Source organism: Anoplophora glabripennis, unplaced genomic scaffold (genome assembly GCF_000390285.2).
Source record: "Anoplophora glabripennis isolate ALB-LARVAE unplaced genomic scaffold, Agla_2.0 scaffold259, whole genome shotgun sequence".
Lineage (NCBI taxonomy): Eukaryota > Metazoa > Arthropoda > Insecta > Coleoptera > Cerambycidae > Anoplophora > Anoplophora glabripennis.
Window position 1 is genome coordinate 101,210 of NW_019416505.1, and position 19,000 is coordinate 120,209.

The window sequence follows — 19,000 nt, forward strand, 5'->3', positions numbered from 1 at the left end:
TATAAACGGAGACAGAAATATTTCCTCCATTACATAATAAAAATTCCACGAATTTGATAAGAGCAGCAAAATGACTGTGCATTGTACGTAGGTAACAAATCAGAAAAGTAAATCTGTATTATCTCATTTTAGACAACGAGATGATAAAAGTTTTAGACAATAGATAGGTACGGACTGTTCAGATATGATACCTTTTTTTTTAAAGCTTCTGTTATGAGTTTATCACATACTAGACAAAATTGTACCTCCATTATTATTAAAAAAAGCGTCAACATTAAGTTACAAAGAAACAATTAGCTGCTACTCACGTTCTACATAAATCTTACCATCAAAATTAAAATAAAATTAAACTAACGCGTATTTCTGGCGTTTTAAAAATATTACAATGTCTCTGGAGAAAAAATTTCCAGGTGGGTGTGTTTATAATGAAATAAATGTTTGTTGATTTAAGACTCAATATATCCACAGACATACGCACAAATTTAAAAATGAAGGAATTTTATTATAATCCACAGTTTCAGGTGTTCACATTGCCTCCTCAGATGTATACAAAGTGAACTAGAGATATGTATAGAGATATGTAGATACACAATGATTCGCAAATGGTGACCAAAAATGAAACCTCTTATTCTTTGGTAATTTTTAAGGGGAGTCTTTCCTATAGCTGTTTTACATTGACAATTTATTGATCAATTAATTCATGAAGTCGCTTCATCAAGAAATTGGACAAGTGTAATGCACCAAATCTCTTGGCGAATTAGAGCATGTTCTAATTTTCGCCAATTTCTTCGTGAAGTTCGGAAGTACCAACCCAACAGATTTCCTGCCTCAGATAAGTAATGAGGTTATGTTATTGGAATATGTAAATAATTGTGTGGCGTCGTGCTAGTTTTGCATTGTTTTTACTGAATTGTTACTTACAAACACTAATATTTAAATAATATGTGTCAGAACGGTACCGCTGTTGTATCATTACAATTATGAGTGGAAAGGTGACATTTTTGCAATTTATTTGCTTCTTCAATTCATTGGTAGAACTGATTCATACGTCTAAAAACTTGACAAAGTCTGTAGCAGTGTAAAAACACACTGTTTACTAATAAATTCGTGAATTAATTCATGAAGAACTTTGTCAATTTATTCATGAATAAATTGTCAATGTAAAACAGCTATTATAAAATTTTTATTTAGGACGCTTCATTAAAAACATACGGTATGATAAACTTTACAATTAATTTAATTTTTTTAAATAACTAGTCAGTGAAATAATTTGAAATTGAGCACAAGTATTTATGTAAACATTGTCCAAAATTTGAACAACCATATATTCAGATTCATCTTTCAGTTTTCTACAAATTACTGCTCTCTTTTATGTTTTTCGAAAAAAAAGCCTGATTTTCGAGTAAAACATAAAAAAACGAACTGACAAACACATTTCGATATTCAAATAAAATGCAGTTTAAAATTACATAGTAGGCTGCAATAGCAACTTTGACATTCTGAGCAGTTAGAACAAAGAATAAATAATGCTTTTCATCAGATTTAAGGAACAATAAACTTTGAACAAATTACATTTTTGTTACTAAAAAATACCGAGCCTGTGTTTGTGGAAATAGAGGTCTTTTTGGAGCATTTACTCAAATAAAATCATTAAAATGATGACTAATGTTATTAATTTCTTTATTAAAAACAACAACAAAGAGAGTAGTAATTTGTAGAAAATAGATAGATAGATAGATAGATAGATAGATAGATAGATAGATAAGCATTTTATTCCTGTAGATAAACATTTACATTTATATGGGATCCGTCAATAGAAAAAATAACAATAAGCACAAACTTACACAAAACAATCAACAAATCAAATTAAATACATTCAGAGTAAAATTCGTCTAAACTATAGAAACATCCCTCGATCAGAAATGCCTTCAAGGATCCAATAAAAGCCTTTCTACCTTTACAGAGTTTTACATCCAAAGGCAATCTATTATATATACTCAAACCTACTACATCAGGTAAACGTCTTGCTATATCTAGCCTTCTAAATGGAACATAAAAATTATTTCTGTTTCTAGTGGAGTACAGGTGGCGATCACCCTGTCTACCAAACGTATCATAATTGTCATAAATAAATGTACAGACTTCCAGCAAATATATACCGGTGAGTGTCAGTATCCTCAGCCTACGAAAGATATTTCTACATGAGGTTTGATTGGTCGCCCCAACCATACAACGAACAATTCGCTTTTGGGTTAAAAATACATCAGAGGTCATTGCACCTAATCCCCAAAAGCATATACCGTATTTTAATCTGGCAAATACCTGCGCATAATAGATACACATTAATTGGCTCTGTGTAAGGACCTGCCTTACATTTCGAAAGAGAAAGCATATAGAAGCAAGCTTTGATGTAAGTGCAAAACAGTGATCCCTCCAGGTCATAGTATCATCAATTATTAGACCGAGAAATTTTACACTCCTATCCTCCCCTAAAATATCATTACCGGCTTTAATATTAAGCTTAAGGTTACTACGGTTCTGAGATGTATGAAATCTCAACAGACTAGTTTTGGCACTATTTAGGTACAAAAAATTGCAATTAAACCAGTCATTTAGGTCACGAAGAGCACCATTACAAGCACTTTCTAAAATATCGTTTTTAGGTCGAGATACAATTAAAGAAGTGTCATCAGCATACAAAGTTGCCGAAACGCCGTCAGGTAAACAATTTTCCAGGTCATTCATGTACAGAAGAAACAACACAGGGCCCAAAACAGAACCCTGAGGCACTCCAACCGTAACATCCACCTGCCGAGAACATACCTCCCGAATCTCTTGACCATGCTTAGAGGTCATTCTAACCGATTGTTTTCTATTTTTTAAGAAACTAGAGATCCACAATAACGCAGGTCCTCTTATTCCCTATTTTTCGGACTTATACAAAAGTCTATCAATATTTACACAATCGAATGCCCTGCTGAGGTCGCAAAATATCCCAGCAGGGCACTCACCTCGGTCGACAAAATTAATCAGTTGAGTGTAAAAAGAAATTATTGCACTATGTGTAGATTTTTTAAACTAAAATCCGTGTTGTGATACTGTCAAAATATTGAATTCCTTCATAAAACTCTCCAAACGAGATCTAAAACAGTACTCAAATACTTTACTAAAAGCTGGCGATAAAGTAATGGGCCTATAATTATCAACATTATGCCTATCTGATCTTTTATATACTGGTACAACATGGCTAAACTTGAGAGCTCTTGGAAATTGGCCTGTGACAAATGATAAATTAGAAAGATGAATCCGAAAATATCATGGTTGTTACCGTAAAGCAGTGGCGTACTATTTTATTTAGAAAAATATGCCACCGATACCCTGTATCTCCGCCAACGGAGGATGTAAATTTTAGGAAAAGCCCTCAGATTTTCAACAATGTTTACATAAATACACGTCACCAATTTCAAATGATTTCACTTAAAAATTAAATTATTTAAAAAAATTAAAAATTTTTTTTGAAGTTTAACACCCTGTATCTTTTTAACGAACCATCCTAGATAAAAACTTTATAGGAATGATAAAAAATTTACCAAAGAATACGAGGTTTCATTTTTGGTCACCATTTGTGAATCATCCTGTATACAGGTAATCCCCGAGGTAATGGGTCAAAATTCATGGGTAGATTCCCGATGCAAAAATGTTGCGATTTAGCCGAACTTACATTAGTCCAAAAGTTGATAGCTAAAGAGATACAGGGTGTTAAATGTAAAATATTATTTTAGTTTATTTCCATTTATTTCTTAATAAATGCAAATATCCACACAAAATTTTAGGGTTTGGGGTTCTTTGGATCGAGGAATTGAAATCTGTTCACATTTTGGTTATAGTTCATAGAGGGCGCCAGCTGCCGTAGATTGAAGGTGTTGGAAACGACATAACTTTTTTGTACTTTAAGGTATCTCATCTTTGGTATCAAATTCTTATTTTCCAACTTTTTTTACACAAAAAAGGTATACTTTATGAAAGTAGCTGTCTCGCATCGTTTTCGAGATATTTGGCTTTGAAACTTTCAATGTTAATAGTGAAATAATTAAAATAATTTAGAAATGTCTAAAACAAGGGTTTATTTAGAATAAAAAATTGTAATGAATTGTAAAATAGTAAACATTAGTAAAAAATATGCCTTATTGACAATAACTACTAAAAATGTCAACCTCTAACTTCAATCAGTGGCGGCTCGTGTCATTCACAATAGGTGAAGTATATTAATTGATTGACTAAAAAGAAAAAAAAAAAAGCGCCGCAGGCAAAATTTTTCAAATTCAAACAAAGAATCGTTGTAACCGTGTACTGGGCAATGGCGACGTATCGTATAAACAATTTAAACGCAGGCGATGGGCGATGGCGATGCTGCTTCAATTTCCACGTCACTCGTCCCCCATGCCGTAGTTTACTCACGTGATGGCCGCCTCGCTGCCATGACAACCGCCGTAAACAACGTTATGAAGTGAAGCGGAATACAAACTGATTTTGATCCGCGTCACTTATGTTGTTGCTGTACGAGGCTGATGTTCGCGCTCAACAAAGACAATGTTTTTTTAGAAGGCGTTCACCGCGAAATTATTCTGTTTATTTCTGCGTATAAAACAAACAAACACAATACATTTTCAATATAGAATTATACGTAAATTATAAAATTTATATAAAATTAAAAATAATTTTAAATTGACCAACCAAACGGAAATTTTAGGTGAAGCGGTGCGTCACTTGCCACTGACTTCAATACAATTATCAACGCGTTTATTAAAAGATTGTCTCATTTTAAAGCACAAATCCTTATCATGAAATGATTCCGCAGCTTTTAAAATCCGTTGCCAAAGTTCTTACCGGGTGTTTATAGTTTCTCCATAAACAACCGATTTCATGTAACCCCAAAAACAAGTCATTGGGGCTGGAATCAGCTACTTTCATAAAGTATACCTTTTTTGTGTAGAAAAAGTTGGAAAATAAGATTTTGATACCAAAAATCAGACAGCTTAAAGTATAAAAAAGGTATGTCGTTTTTAACACATTCAATCTACTGCAGCTAGCGCTCTCTATGAATTATAACCAAAATTTGAACAGATTGCAATTCCTTAACCCAAAGAACACCAAACCCCAAAATTTTGTGTGGATATTTTTGGATTTATTAAATGAAAAAAAAAAACTAAAACTATATTTTACATTGAACACCCTTCATATCTTTAACTATCAACTTTTGGACTACGGTAAGTTCGGCTAAATCGCAATATTTTTGCTTTGGGAATCTACCCATGATTTTGGCCCGTTACCTCAGTACTACCCTGTATTTTAAACAATAGAACAGTTTACTGTACAATTTTTTTTTGCAAAAAAACATTAGGAAATATGCACGATTTTTCAATAGAAAACTTTGAGATGTTCAATTAACCAAAACATTTTACCATGAAAATACATTTTTAACGAACCTATCATTTCTCTATTCGTGTAAACCGCCATATTTCTCATAAATACACAAAAGTTAACTAAAATTATTAATAAAATACACTTAACGGTGTGTAAAAGAAAAACACTGTCCGCGAAAATAACAAATCGACACAAACACGTCAATCCGTCGACATGTTATCCGCGATTATTTTCACAGTAATTTAATGACCACAGAAACTCTACTTTTGTTAGTTAAGTATTAGTTTATTTTTATTAATCTTTATCAGACGCTTACCTTCGCCATCTTGATCCTGTGGGCCTTCTGCAGGTGGGCGACGATCTTCCCGAACAGCGCCCTGATGTCTTGCGTCACCGGCGACACGAAGAACGACCCGCCGTCGGTGTCCTGGTAGAACCACCTCAGCTTCTTGATGTCCACCGGCTCGTCCAGCCTCAGCTTGGGATCGGCGATGACCTTCAGCAGAGGCAGCAGGTCCTCGGCACGCCTGCACAACGGTCCCACGCCCAGGAAACGGGCCTGTTCGTCGGTGACGGGCTCGGGGTACTGACCGTGGTTGGGCACCGCTCCGGGGGAGGGCTTGTGGCCGAAGACGCCGTTGAAGAAGGCCGGCATGCGGATGGAGCCGCCGATGTCCGAGCCGATACCTGTAGGTCCAAAAGTAGAAGAAGTCATACCTTGCTTTGAAATGAGACAAGTAATAATGTAAACAAAGACAAAATACAGATTAAAATAATAATAAAAGACTAAAATGCGTGTTAATTTATAAAAGTATAAGTTTAAGTATAAAATCCACGCTTTATTAAATATTTTTAAATTTACAATACAATGAACTATTTTATATCAGATTAAAAACTTGCAGAAATGGTGGTTCGATTAAGTTATGGGTCCTACAGCCTACCGGTTTGAAAAAGATGTCAAAAAATTCTGTACTCACCGAAAGCTGAGATAGCAGCGGCCTGAGCGCATCCCTCGCCCCCCGACGAGCCGCCCACGATGTGGTTGGTGTTGTAGGGGTTGTTGGACCTGCCGTGAACGTTGTTGGCGCTCTCCCACCACATGCACAACTCCGACACGTTGGTGAGGGCGATGGGGATGGCGCCGGCACGACGGAGGCTAGCCACCACCTTGGCGTCCTCGGCGGCAATGATGTTCTTCCTCTTCACCAGCCCCGAAGAGTGGATCATGCCTGCCATGGGAATGAATAAAATTTAATATTTTCAGTCATAATTACTTGTATATTTATTAAAGGGTGCATGGAGCCCGAAAAAGAAAAATTTCAAAAAAAAAAGATTAAGTTGCCCTTTACAACTAACAAAGTAGGACATGCAAAACAGCGTTATAAACAAATGGTCCAAAGGTCAGGCAGATGCCGCTCGGGAATTCGCTCTTTTTGCATTAATAGAGCTTATTTTTAAAATACAGAAAAAGAGAAATCACCTACGCCTTTTTGTTCCCAAGATAACTTTTTTTATATAATGTACAATATAATCAACATCACTTTTTGCAATAATAATACGTAATTTTCGAAAACTGATTTTTTCGTTTTCGACCTTTATTTTACAGTTAACAAATTGGTGAAATATGACTTTAGATACCTTAAATTGTAGGTAATTAAATTGCCTACAATATAAAATGACTAATTTTCCGATAGGTTGTCTAGATTTTCGTGGGCAGTAAAAAAAGTGAAAAAAAAAACTAATTTTGCCACTTATTTGCAATTTGTCAACTTAGCGTCACTTCTTTCGAGTTACTTTTTTGATATTATCATTCTACATACTCTTCCCAGTCATAATTATACTAATAATTTTTTCAGGTTCCAACTCTAATTCGACGAAGTAGAATGGGACATTTGACACCTTTTTAACAGAAAATTAAATATTGTGACAAAAAACTTGCTGCAAATTTTATGAAATCATTATTTAACTAGAAATTAAAATATACAGGGTGATTCAGAACTTATCCAAAAAAAATTCTGGATGTAGAGGGGACCCTTACAAATATAATTTTGTAAAGAAAAAATCAAAAAGGGCAGTTCGAAAATGATTTAAAAATACACTTCTGCACGGCACTGGAAACTGGACCACTGTAAAACCTGACATCGCACAATGCGACCGGCATAACGGTGTGATAAAAACGGAAAAACGCAAGGAATTTTATATCGGCAAATACAACTGCTTTTGCTTTTATTAATTAACAAAATTAATTTGTGTTTTTAAATAATAAAATCATTTGACATACCCGATGTTATAACAAAAATTGTTCAAAATTTTATCCACCAACGTGTAAAAACATTTGGGTCCGTCTTACACAGTTTCTACGAACTAACACAAATGTCTTGCTTCGCCATAACACAAATCCATCAACTCCGAGTTGCTATCGCGCAAACCATTTTTGACACTAACTACTAAAAAACTATTGTAAACACCACAGATAACAGGTAAATACTATCGCAACGACGATTGCAAAATCCGATTTCAGTAGTCAGAGTCGCTGGGGCCACGTGGCTCTCCACGCGCATTGCGAATAACGCTAGAGACTACAGTTGGCAGTTATGTAGTGGTTGAATGTACTATAACTTCAATAATTTTTTTCTCGGAAACTATAAGGATTTTACAATTTTTTTTTTACGATATTGACTCCATTTCTCATGCCGCATCTATTCCCAAATTTTTTTGGATAAGTTGTGAATCACCCTGTATATATACAACTGCAACGAATTTGGCGAACAGCTTTGAAGTGCTAAATTGCTTTAATTGCGCAGTCTATTAATAGGAAGCTCAACTAGAAATCTCAAACTATTGTCCTTTTATTTAGTAAAAGAAAGACAACGACAAATTACTTAAAGAAGTACTAACAACGCACGCAGTCTACGTCACAAGTTGAATTCAAATTTTTAAAATCAAACACCCCATTCTCTCCGGATATTTAGATTACTACATTTTTGTCCTTGTTGTTCTTATGGTTTTAGAGTTAATTTTCGTAAGCCCCTATAAGCTTAAAATCTTATAAAGAAATTTTTATACTGCATTTTTTAGTATGCCCGAACTTTACAAGGAGAACAATTTTAAAATTATTTCTCATGTACCTACCAAAATGTAAACAATGCCATGCATTTTTTGTCGACTATTTCAAGAACAACGATTTGTTATTTATAATTTTCTGGACAAACCCAGTTGTAAACACCTTTAAAATATACGTATGCATATTTTGTAACTTACGTACAAAACAAAACATTGATTAATGAATAATACCTCATAAAAAGTTATAACAATTTAACAACACGAGTAAAAAACGTAATTAGTATTCAATCTTTTTTGATATGTAAAGTAAAACTGGCTGTCCGCTCTGTTATTAATGTTTTGCTGCTCATTAGAGCATTTCTATTATTTCCAATTAGTCCCATTAAGTAGTTATCGGTAATTGGCTACCGAGCTGACTGAAAAACAACTACTTAGTCATCGCGTTTATTTCGATAATAAAATGTCCATTATTAAAAGTTAAAAGTCAGGTATATAATAATAAAAAGTAAGGATTCTATCCAAAATTGTTTCTTTCACCATCAAAATCTAGCAAAACTTTTTTCCTCGGTACTTGTTTTGATGCGCGTCGTACTGGTTTCATATTGTTTATTTTAAACATTTGAATAATAATACGCTAATACTGCAATAATTGTTCTACATTTTACATTAAAAAATTAACAAGAAGGTAAAGAGTACCTAATACAAAATAATGCAATGAGCATTTAATACAGATCGCTGTATTTTTATCAACAAAGTGTATTATTATGTTTTCTATTCAGAAACGCAGATTACGCGTTATTTTAATCTAAACTAACACATGTTTAGGTGTACAGACATATTTATCTCATAAAAATCATATCAATGACCATTAAATAAAGTTTAACAACACCATTCCGATACAATATACAACTGTTCCAATCTTTTTAAATTTCATATGTGCTCGTGCCTATTTTATTTTCTAAATAATCAACATTTGCGACTTGAAAACAAAAACACACTTAACATTCACAGTTACTACAAAGCTGTGACGTAGAAATCCAAGGCTAACTGTATTTTTGTTTTGTGAAACTGTCAGAATATTCCTTCCATAACAAAGACTGGAAAATTATCTTTCTGTTATACAGGGTGTTTGTAAATAAGTGCGAAATATTTTAGAGGTGGTTGCCCAAGTTATTTTGTGAAAAAAAAGTTCATGTAAACGTAGATCGAAATATGCTTCGTTTCCGAGATACAATGTTTAAATTTTATTTTTTTATTGAAGTATTTTTATTAATTATTTCAGTTTTAAAGATAATTGACTCGAAATTTGAAAAACACTGGAGGGATAAATGTGCATTTTTTGGGGTGATACACAAATATTTCTACTTGTATCAGTGGCGTTCGTGCGAGAATGCCACAACCTTTCTTAATAAAAAAAAATGGTACGCCACTGACTTTTTCCCGTTTTGATATTTTTTTTAGAAATCCGCCATCAATACTGAATGAAATTGGCCTCTTCAATTTTTTTCATAGGATACGATTGTATTTTGCGATATTTGAAATCGAATTGAGGCTCGCGCAATACCTATTTGCACATAATAGTGTAATTATTAAAGAAAATTTTAAGCCCGACTCCGTTCCTAAAGATGTGGCGGCTTCTGAATTATGGGGATTTTACAAAAACGCTTTTTTATCTAAACGCGATTTTTGCAAAAACTAAAATATTTTAAAAAAATCATTTTATTTTGCTCACCAAGAGCTATCCTTTCAAAAAGTTCCATAAAAAAATATTTATTTTTGAGTTATTTGAAAAAAAAAATGCGATTTTTAGCGGTTTTTTTTGCAATAACTAATTAATTTTTTTATCGATCAAAACCGGTTTGGCCTTATCCGTTTCATATTAAAAATTCCTACAACTCTTGTATGAAACATTTTTTTCTAAAATGTTCAGTTTTTTTTTTTTAATGAAAACAACTGTTTTTTGCGAACTTTTGACGCCATTTTGAAAATGAAGGTGGGGGCAAAGTAGTTCATTGAATTTTACGGAATTTTTCCTAATTTTTACATATTTTCAAATACTGAACTATTTTTTGGCAAAAAAATGAGGTATTTTCGACAATTTGATTGGACTTTTAATAAACGATCATCGCAAACTAAAGTCAAAGGCTTAAAGTTTTCTCAGTTTTTCTCAAAAATTTCGATATGCAAAGGCATACAAATTTTATATGGTTGGAAAGGGGTTAAAAAAATCTATCAAAACATGCAAAAAAATGTATACAACCCCATTTAAAAAATATCGATGACGTCACAAGCTCATCTACAGTGTGACAAAAATAAAGCATTTTGTGCCTCAGTATAAATAAAATAACATCCCATTAAAAATATACAGGGTGGGCCATTTAGTGTGAGAAAGTAATATTATAACTCCCTTGTTATTCGTAATACAGAAAAAAAGTTTATATAAAAGTTCTACATAATAAAAAAACTTAAAGGAGAAAATTAATTTGAAACACACAGGGCGATGAGTGAAAATGGGACACGCCAAATATTACATTTTTTAAATGGAACACCTTATATATTTTTAAACATATGGATTTCTGAGAAAATTCTATATATGGCAATATAAACAGTTTTCTGAGAAAATTCTATATGTGGCAATATAAACAATTTAACATTTTGCGGGATTGCCAAGTTATGTAGAAAATTCATCGAATTTTGAAAAAAAAAAACATGATCTCGAAGAAGTTGTATTAACTTTCAACTACTAACACTTGGAGCAAAAATATTTGACAGAGTTATAGGCAAAGACTCCTATATTAGCTAATATCGATATTTTATACAGGGCATTTTTTATAATACGATCATTTTTAGAAAGTTTAAACTTGATTTTCTAAAATTTTTCAAATGTATTTTATTGTTCTATTTTATTCACATATCGGTCCACTTCAACTTTCATTAAGCATGTTCTACACTTAAAGTTGCTAGTTTTTAAGATATAGCAACATTTCTGAAAAAATTTAATTTTTATTATTTTATAGAATGCCACAAATAAATATTAACTAATAAAATTAACTCAAAATGATAAATTATGAACTGACAAGTTGACACAATGTGATAGTTTTCTCCAAAGCCATTTCGTGAGACCGAAAATAATAACAATAGGTTTTTCCAGAACTGTTGCTATATCTTAAAAACTAACAACTTTAGGTGTAGAACATGCTTAATGAAAGTTGAAGTGGACTGATATGTGAATAAAATAGAACAATAAAATACAGGGTGTTTGAAAAATTTTAGAAAATCAAGTTTGAACTTTCTGAAGATGATCGTATTATAAAAAATGCCCTGTATAAAATATCGATATTACGTAATATAGCAGTATTTGCCTAACATTTGCCTATAAAACTGTCAAATATTTTGGCTCCAAGTGTTAGTAGTTGAAAGTTAATATGTGCAACTTCTTCGAGGTCATGTTTTTAAAAACTTCGAAGAATTTTCTACATAACTTGGCAACCCCGCACTCAAATGTTAAACTGTTTATATTGCCATATATATTTAATTTTCTCAGAAATCCATATGTTTAAAAATATATAGGGTGTTCGTGTTCCATTTAAAAAATATAATATTTGGCGTGTTCCGTTTTTATTCATCGCCCTGTGTGTTTCAAATTAATTTTCTCCTTTAGGCTTTTTGACTCTGTACAACTTTTATATAAACTATTTTTCTGTATTATGAGTAACAAGGGCAAGGGAGTTATTTTACTTTCTCCAAAAATGGGTAACCGATTTATAGCTCGGGGCATTTATAATCAAACAGACTGTATATTTATAACCTTTCAATATGCTATAACTATAGTACGATCGTATTCGATGCAAAGTAATAAATCATTGCCTGTCAAGGGAATCAGTGCAACACATTTTATAGGGGGTTTTGAAAATTGAATAATTTCTTTATGCATTATGGATTAACAGTTATATATTTATGAAGGACAAAATGAAAAACAAAGGCATCTCCTTCGCACATTGGGCGGCAGGACAACAATACATTTATTACTCCCTTCATTATCCCTCATATGACTTGTGTCTTGTGTTTTTTGCGGCGGCGCGCGTGCCGGCCTGGCGTGGTCAGTTTCGTTTCGGTTGTATTGGTGCTGCGTGTTTCTCGCTCGCGATATTTGTGAGGTTATAACTGTTATAAGTGCAATTATATTTCTTTCGGGCTATATGTGTGTTTCGCGCTATTATTTGAGAATTTGTGAGTGAAATCATATTTCTTGTGCTCCGTAACAAAAGTGTTTTTAGTGTTTTATTTGTGTGCTGTGTGTGTGTTTCGGGCTGTTGTTTGTGAATCGTGAATGCTATTATATTTTCTGTGCTAGTGAAGTGAAGTTTTTTGTATTATTATTGCTCTGTTGTCGTTATATGGATAAATGGAGGCGGTGCCTGGATGTTCGCGAGCCGGATGTACTGCTGTGGGTACAAAAAAATCTATATTAAGTTACAGAGAAAAAACGATAATATTAAATGTCTATAACCCTTTAGAAAAGGATCATCCCATGAAACTGAAGACTGGTTTGGTGGAAATGTGTTCTAGATATACTGGAGTAAGCGAATTATCTGTTTTCAAAATTTTAAGAGAGAAGAAAATTGAAGGAGACGTTAAGAAACCTAAAAAAGGGGGTGCAAAGAAGAAATTAATATTAAATGAAGATGAGAAAAATGCAGTTTGGCGTACAGTACATAAATCATAGAATTTATATTTTGTTTATAATTTGTTAACATTTCTTGTTTGATAGAAAAATAACTTATTTTGTTGAGATTGGTAGAGAATTGTTGTTAGTGTTTTCATTTGATAGAATCATATCATAGGATTTATATTTTGTTTTCATTCTGTAAATATTTATAGTATATCTGTTATACAAGGTTTTTGCTTTGAAACTTCGTTCTCCTTATAAAAAAAAGAATCGTAATGGGGTGCGATGAAGAGATCAGTTCACGTCTGGAACCCTGTTCCTACAAAAATCCCTTTATTCTCATAAACTATTTGTTTTAAATGTAATTTATTATAAATCCAATTCGTTATTTAAATTCCACATATGTACTACATTTCACCTCTGTACGCGCCACTGTTTATTGTTCCCTGCTCTACGATCAAGCTCGCCAGGTTAGTATTTGACGTATAACCGACCACTTCGTACACTCGATGCACCTGGCCGACTACAGCTAGTACCAGAACACAGTGCGTATGCGGCGGTATTTCAGATTTTACATTCAATTTCATTTTAAATTTGAAACGGTTCATCTTACGCCTCCTAAAAATGATGACACGATTTTCCTTTGATAAAAGACCGACAATTTTTTGCTCTACTTTGCATCGTATACGATCGTACTATAAGCAGTTAGCAATAGAAAAATACAGGGTGTTAATTTACAATAACGAACACGCATTTCTTTAGAAGTCTTCAATTTCAACCGGTCACATTTGTTAACGGAACCTACCTTTAACGGGAATACAGTCTTTAGTGGTGAAGGGCACCCCCAGGAAGGGCTTCTCCTGGGCCAGCTTGTCCGTAGGGATGGCGCCGGACTCGATGAGTTCGTCGGCGGCGCGGGCCTCCTTCCTGGCCTGCTCGAAGCGGTCGGCCACCACGCAGTTGAGCAGAGGGTTGACTTCCCCTATCCTCTCTATGAAAGAGTCCAGCACCTGCACGCTCGTAATCTGAAGCAACAAAAAAGAATGTGAAAAAAAAAAACTATGCGCAAAGGTCGTTTTGCTAAAATTAATGGCGAAAACAGTAGGTACTTAATAAAAATAAAAGATTTTCCCAATAATCCTATTTTTTCAAACAATTTGTGTTATTTTTTTCAAGGTACGACTTCCAAATTTCAAGTTACAACTCTCAGATCTGAGCTCTCAACCCCTCTCTAGGTTTTGGATTATTTCTGCAACGAACTTTGCATTTGCTAAGCAAGAACCTCGTAACTGACACCCATGAAAATTAAGTTTTTGCTATTTTTACAGAAACCAATGCAATTTCTGGTACAATTTTTTTAGCCATCTGCAAAACAACTGATTTAAATTCACTTTAAACCGAAGCTTTCGTTTCATTTACGGTTTTTATTCATCGCAGTTCATTATTTTTTTTTTTGTTAACTCCCTCGTGTATGCTGTTTTTTTGTATTTAATAAATCTTCAAAATTTGAAGACATTTGTACATAAAAAAATATTTTAATAGAATAAACTTATCCTGAAAATTATAAATTTCTGAATTAAAATGTGGATAATATTGAAAATAATGGAAACATGCTCAAAACGAACAAAATGTTATTCACGACCTTCTTGCTTAACAGGGTAGAACTGTCAGTTGTCTTCACATTATAGTCAAATCTCTGGCAATACCTGAAGCCAAGAAAAAGTTTTGAAAACTTTACACAAATGGGTGGAGGATATTTTCATTTCACAAACAAACCATTTGACATTTGTCGAACTTTTTTGGTATCATTATTAAAATATAGAGAGAATTATTACCACATTATTGCTAATAATGATCGATTCAGATTCTGATAGTCGAAAGAGTCAGATATTGAAGCAGTCGCGGAAAATGTTGCTTCATTTCTTTCAGAAAAATCAAAATTTCGGTAGGAAGAAATAAAAAGTTGGATGAATGGTATAAAATTAAATGGTATAGAATTAAAGAACAACGAGATGGTTCTTTTAGCATACTTTGAAAGGCTATCAAAAATACACAAGCCGTCGTCGCTTTGGGTCTACTATTCTATATTCTATTCTGCATTCGATGCCAGTAAAATACAATTGCATTTGTAAAAAGAGAAAGTCTGAGGGCTTCCGGTGCAAAAAAAACAAAAGCGTTGACTAGAGATGACATTACTAAATTTTTACAATAAGCTAGTGATAAAATCTTTCTTGTGAACAAGGTTACATTAATAATAGGATTCGCAGACTTGTAGGCGTAAAAAATTAACAAATTTATTTAACGGAAATGTTATAAACGAAGGTCAATGCATCAGTATCATTATCCCGAATATGAAAACGGAAATTCAACGTGAATTATTTTGTTATCAGAGGAAATATCGAAGAATAGACTTTTTTTAGTGTGACGTCACATACGTAGACAATCCGCAACAAATTGTCATAGTTGAAATTGTGCAGACCGAATCTGATCCCTGTGTACAATTTACATAGATACTATAAAAATGAACAACTTCAAATGAATTTATTTCTACAAGGATTTAGAAGTAAGAAGTATTTAAAACAACCAATACGTGTTTCGTAAAATAGATAGACTAATGTGCTTAAAACTTACAAAAAAACGATATAAAAGAAGATTCCTAAATTTAAATAAAGTAGAAATTTAACATTAGCCGTGTTATTCCTAATGCGCATGCTCAGGAAGTATAGCCTCATACGCAGGTGAGATCTTGTTGAAATGTTATCGCTGTCATCATTAGCGTATTTTCTCTTGTTTTATTCAATCTTTGCATTTTCTAGTTCTACTAAGTATTTTTATTGTTTTTCTTGGTGTTGTACTGTGTCAGTGTGTTTATCGAGTGTTTATTTTTCAAGTGGTTTATTATAGACGTACTTTTATTAACCACAACCAAACTTTCCTTGAATGATATCTATCCTGTTGCGAGGACACTTCGTTTACATGAACACATCTTTAATGCGCATGCTCAGTAACACTGATATAATTTTAATTTATTAATTACTATAAAAGTCAAAATTTATATATACAGGGTGTATCTAAATAACACCGAAAAAATTCAAGGGGCGATTTTCCGATGAAAATTAATAGGGGTCTTTGGTATAAATTTTTTTGAAAAAACCCTCCCCTGAAAAGTTACGCCCCCTTATCTGTCAATAAAACTACACTTTTTGAAATTTTTTCAACCCTGAACTATTTTTGTAAGGGGTTGAAATAATCAACCCCTATGACATTTTTTCTTATAATTTTTTTTTCGATAAAATTTTTTCCTTTTANATCTAGTAAAAATATTGAGAAATTCTTGACAACTACTATGGGCTTGCATATTATTTGACGTATGTGACGTCACCACTAAAAAGGACTATTTGTTGGAAATTATAAAAAGGTATTAACATTAATAAATATTACTTTCTATTCCTTATAAAAAAATCACGAGTGGTGTTACAAAAAAAACGACATCACATTCATTAAAATTAAATTTAAAATGATTGTTTAGTTTGGAACTGCACATTAAGAACACATTAGTGAACAGTTTATTAATTTATTTAATTTATTTCACATTGTATGGTTTAAAAAGAAGAACTTTCTTATTTTATTTCAGAAAAAAAACCAAGCCCATTCTATCTATTATCTTTAAGTTTTTATAAACATTTAGATGTCTTTGTTTGCATTAACTCACTCTTATATACATGAACTTTATATTTCAAATATACAAAATTCAGCTTGTTTCTGAAACAAGCGATTCAATTATTTAGTTGTAGTGTAGAAATTCTACTTTTTTTTTTGTTTCTCCACAAAGTACCACCAACGCTTTCAACGAATCCGAATACATACATTTGGATATTTCTATTTATATTCCGAACACATTTTTCAAATTTGTGAAAAACCTTCAATAAATAAATAATTCAACATTCCTACAATCATTTTTAAAATCTGTTTTAGCTAAAGAGAGGAAAAGAATAAAGTCGCGTCACATTTCGACTACAGACTTTTTCGCGGTGCAATTTGCTTATCCCCGTGACTCACCCGGAGATATTAACAGATGACCGAGTACGTTAATTTAGTTTTATTAGACGGTTAATCGCCCACCACTGTCCTGACAAATAGGACAACCATTAACTGCGGCCGACACTTGTTCGCGTGTACATACTATCCCCGTGCACTTTGTCGTTAAATTCCGTTATTTATCCCATAAAAACGAAATTTACTACTCATAAATTACAATGAAATATATGATTGTGAGCCGCGAGTTATATATAGCGGGAGTTAATAATAAACTTATATGCATGACGAGATTCGGGAATTGATACAATGTACTTGCATGATTCAGAAATTGGAATTTATTGGAGTACCTACTTATTTCGTTCTGTTAATCTCCCGACAGTTAAAAACACCAATACAATTTTTTTTCTATTTTTTCCCTTCCTGGCACATCGGTTAATAAAATTGTAATAGTTTTATTTTTGCAATATTTATTACGTACGTTTCGCACACACATTCATCTTCAGATCAAACATTCAACTCTTTATTCAAATGATATGAATGGATACGAATTACTTGCAAATAAATTCGACTGACTCTTTTCTCTTTCACTAAACATTAAAGAATTATTAAAGAAATATGACAGTAATATTTCGCACAAACTTATTACAACAATTTTTTTCCCCAAGTTTAAAACAATCCATTTCTGAAGAAAATAAAAGTTGTTTATAAAAAAATGCAATCACTGGGTATGAAACAATGAAACTATTGGCCAAATAAAACAATACCTTTCTAAAATAATTTATAATCACGAATATAAAACCGAAAATATAAATGCTAGAGGCATTTTTAAACATGCCACCATAAATAGTGATACTTTTATAATAACAGTAATTTTCAAACAAGATGTATTCAACTAACTGATTTATAAAAAAAAATAGTTAAAAAGATAATTAAATTTTACTTCTATTTCGCTTATAATGTATAAAAGTTTTCATAAAAGGTACCTAGTTGCACACCCCAAAATTAGATCACATACCTACTTAACATTAAATAAATTAAACACGTTCTTAATAATTATTATTATTTTGGAGTGGGAATTTTTTTATTAAAAGTAACATCACGATTCGATAGAGGGACGACGAATTCTAAGCAAAAAATGTTCTATAAGAATTTTTTGTATAGTCAATACATTTTGAGTTATTTGCGCCTAAAATGTTCATTTTTAACCCAAAAATTGCATGTTTTTGAGCCATTTTTTGCGAATATCTCAAAAATTACAAGTTTTATCAAAAAAATGATCATAAGCAAAAATGAAGGTAATTAAATAGCAAAGAGATTGCTTTTTTTATTTATGTAGATGGCAGAGCTGGGTAATTCCTGGTGAAAAAGTAATTAGTAATTACAATTCCCATTTTTTTTCCTGTAATTGTAATTGTATTTAAGTACTTTTTTTTATTAAAGTAATTTGGAATTGTAATTACAGCAAAATTGTTGTAGGAATTGTAATTTGTAATTATATTATTTGAACTATCGAATTACAAATTACTTCTATAAGTACAAATACTTTTTCCAATTACAATTACTTTTTCTAATAATTATAATTACTTTTAAGATCATGCGTATTGCGTAATTGCGTACAGACTTGCAGACTTCCATTATTTCATTTGAGGAAAGCCTTGTGCCGCGTAAACAATAAAAGGTGATTTGGTGAATTAACAGAGTACATTTTATTTTATTATAATTATTATTAATTTAGAAAATATACGAAGTAAAAATATGTTGTCTATAGCATCAAGTTTTATAAAAATATATATTATGTATCTATGT

General features: G+C 32.3%; 1 protein-coding gene across 1 annotated transcript in view; it reads right to left on the reverse strand.

Annotated features, from left to right (window-relative positions):
• Positions 1 to 19,000, reverse strand: part of LOC108904215 (fatty-acid amide hydrolase 2) — a 32,243-nt gene that overhangs the window by 4,033 nt on the left and 9,210 nt on the right. The window contains exons 2-4 of the mRNA XM_018706677.2: positions 13,962 to 14,181; positions 6,402 to 6,653; positions 5,741 to 6,111 (exon numbers count right to left, since the gene is read on the reverse strand). Coding sequence (XP_018562193.1) covers positions 5,741 to 6,111; positions 6,402 to 6,653; positions 13,962 to 14,181 — 843 coding nt within the window. The remainder of the gene's footprint in view (positions 1 to 5,740; positions 6,112 to 6,401; positions 6,654 to 13,961; positions 14,182 to 19,000) is intronic.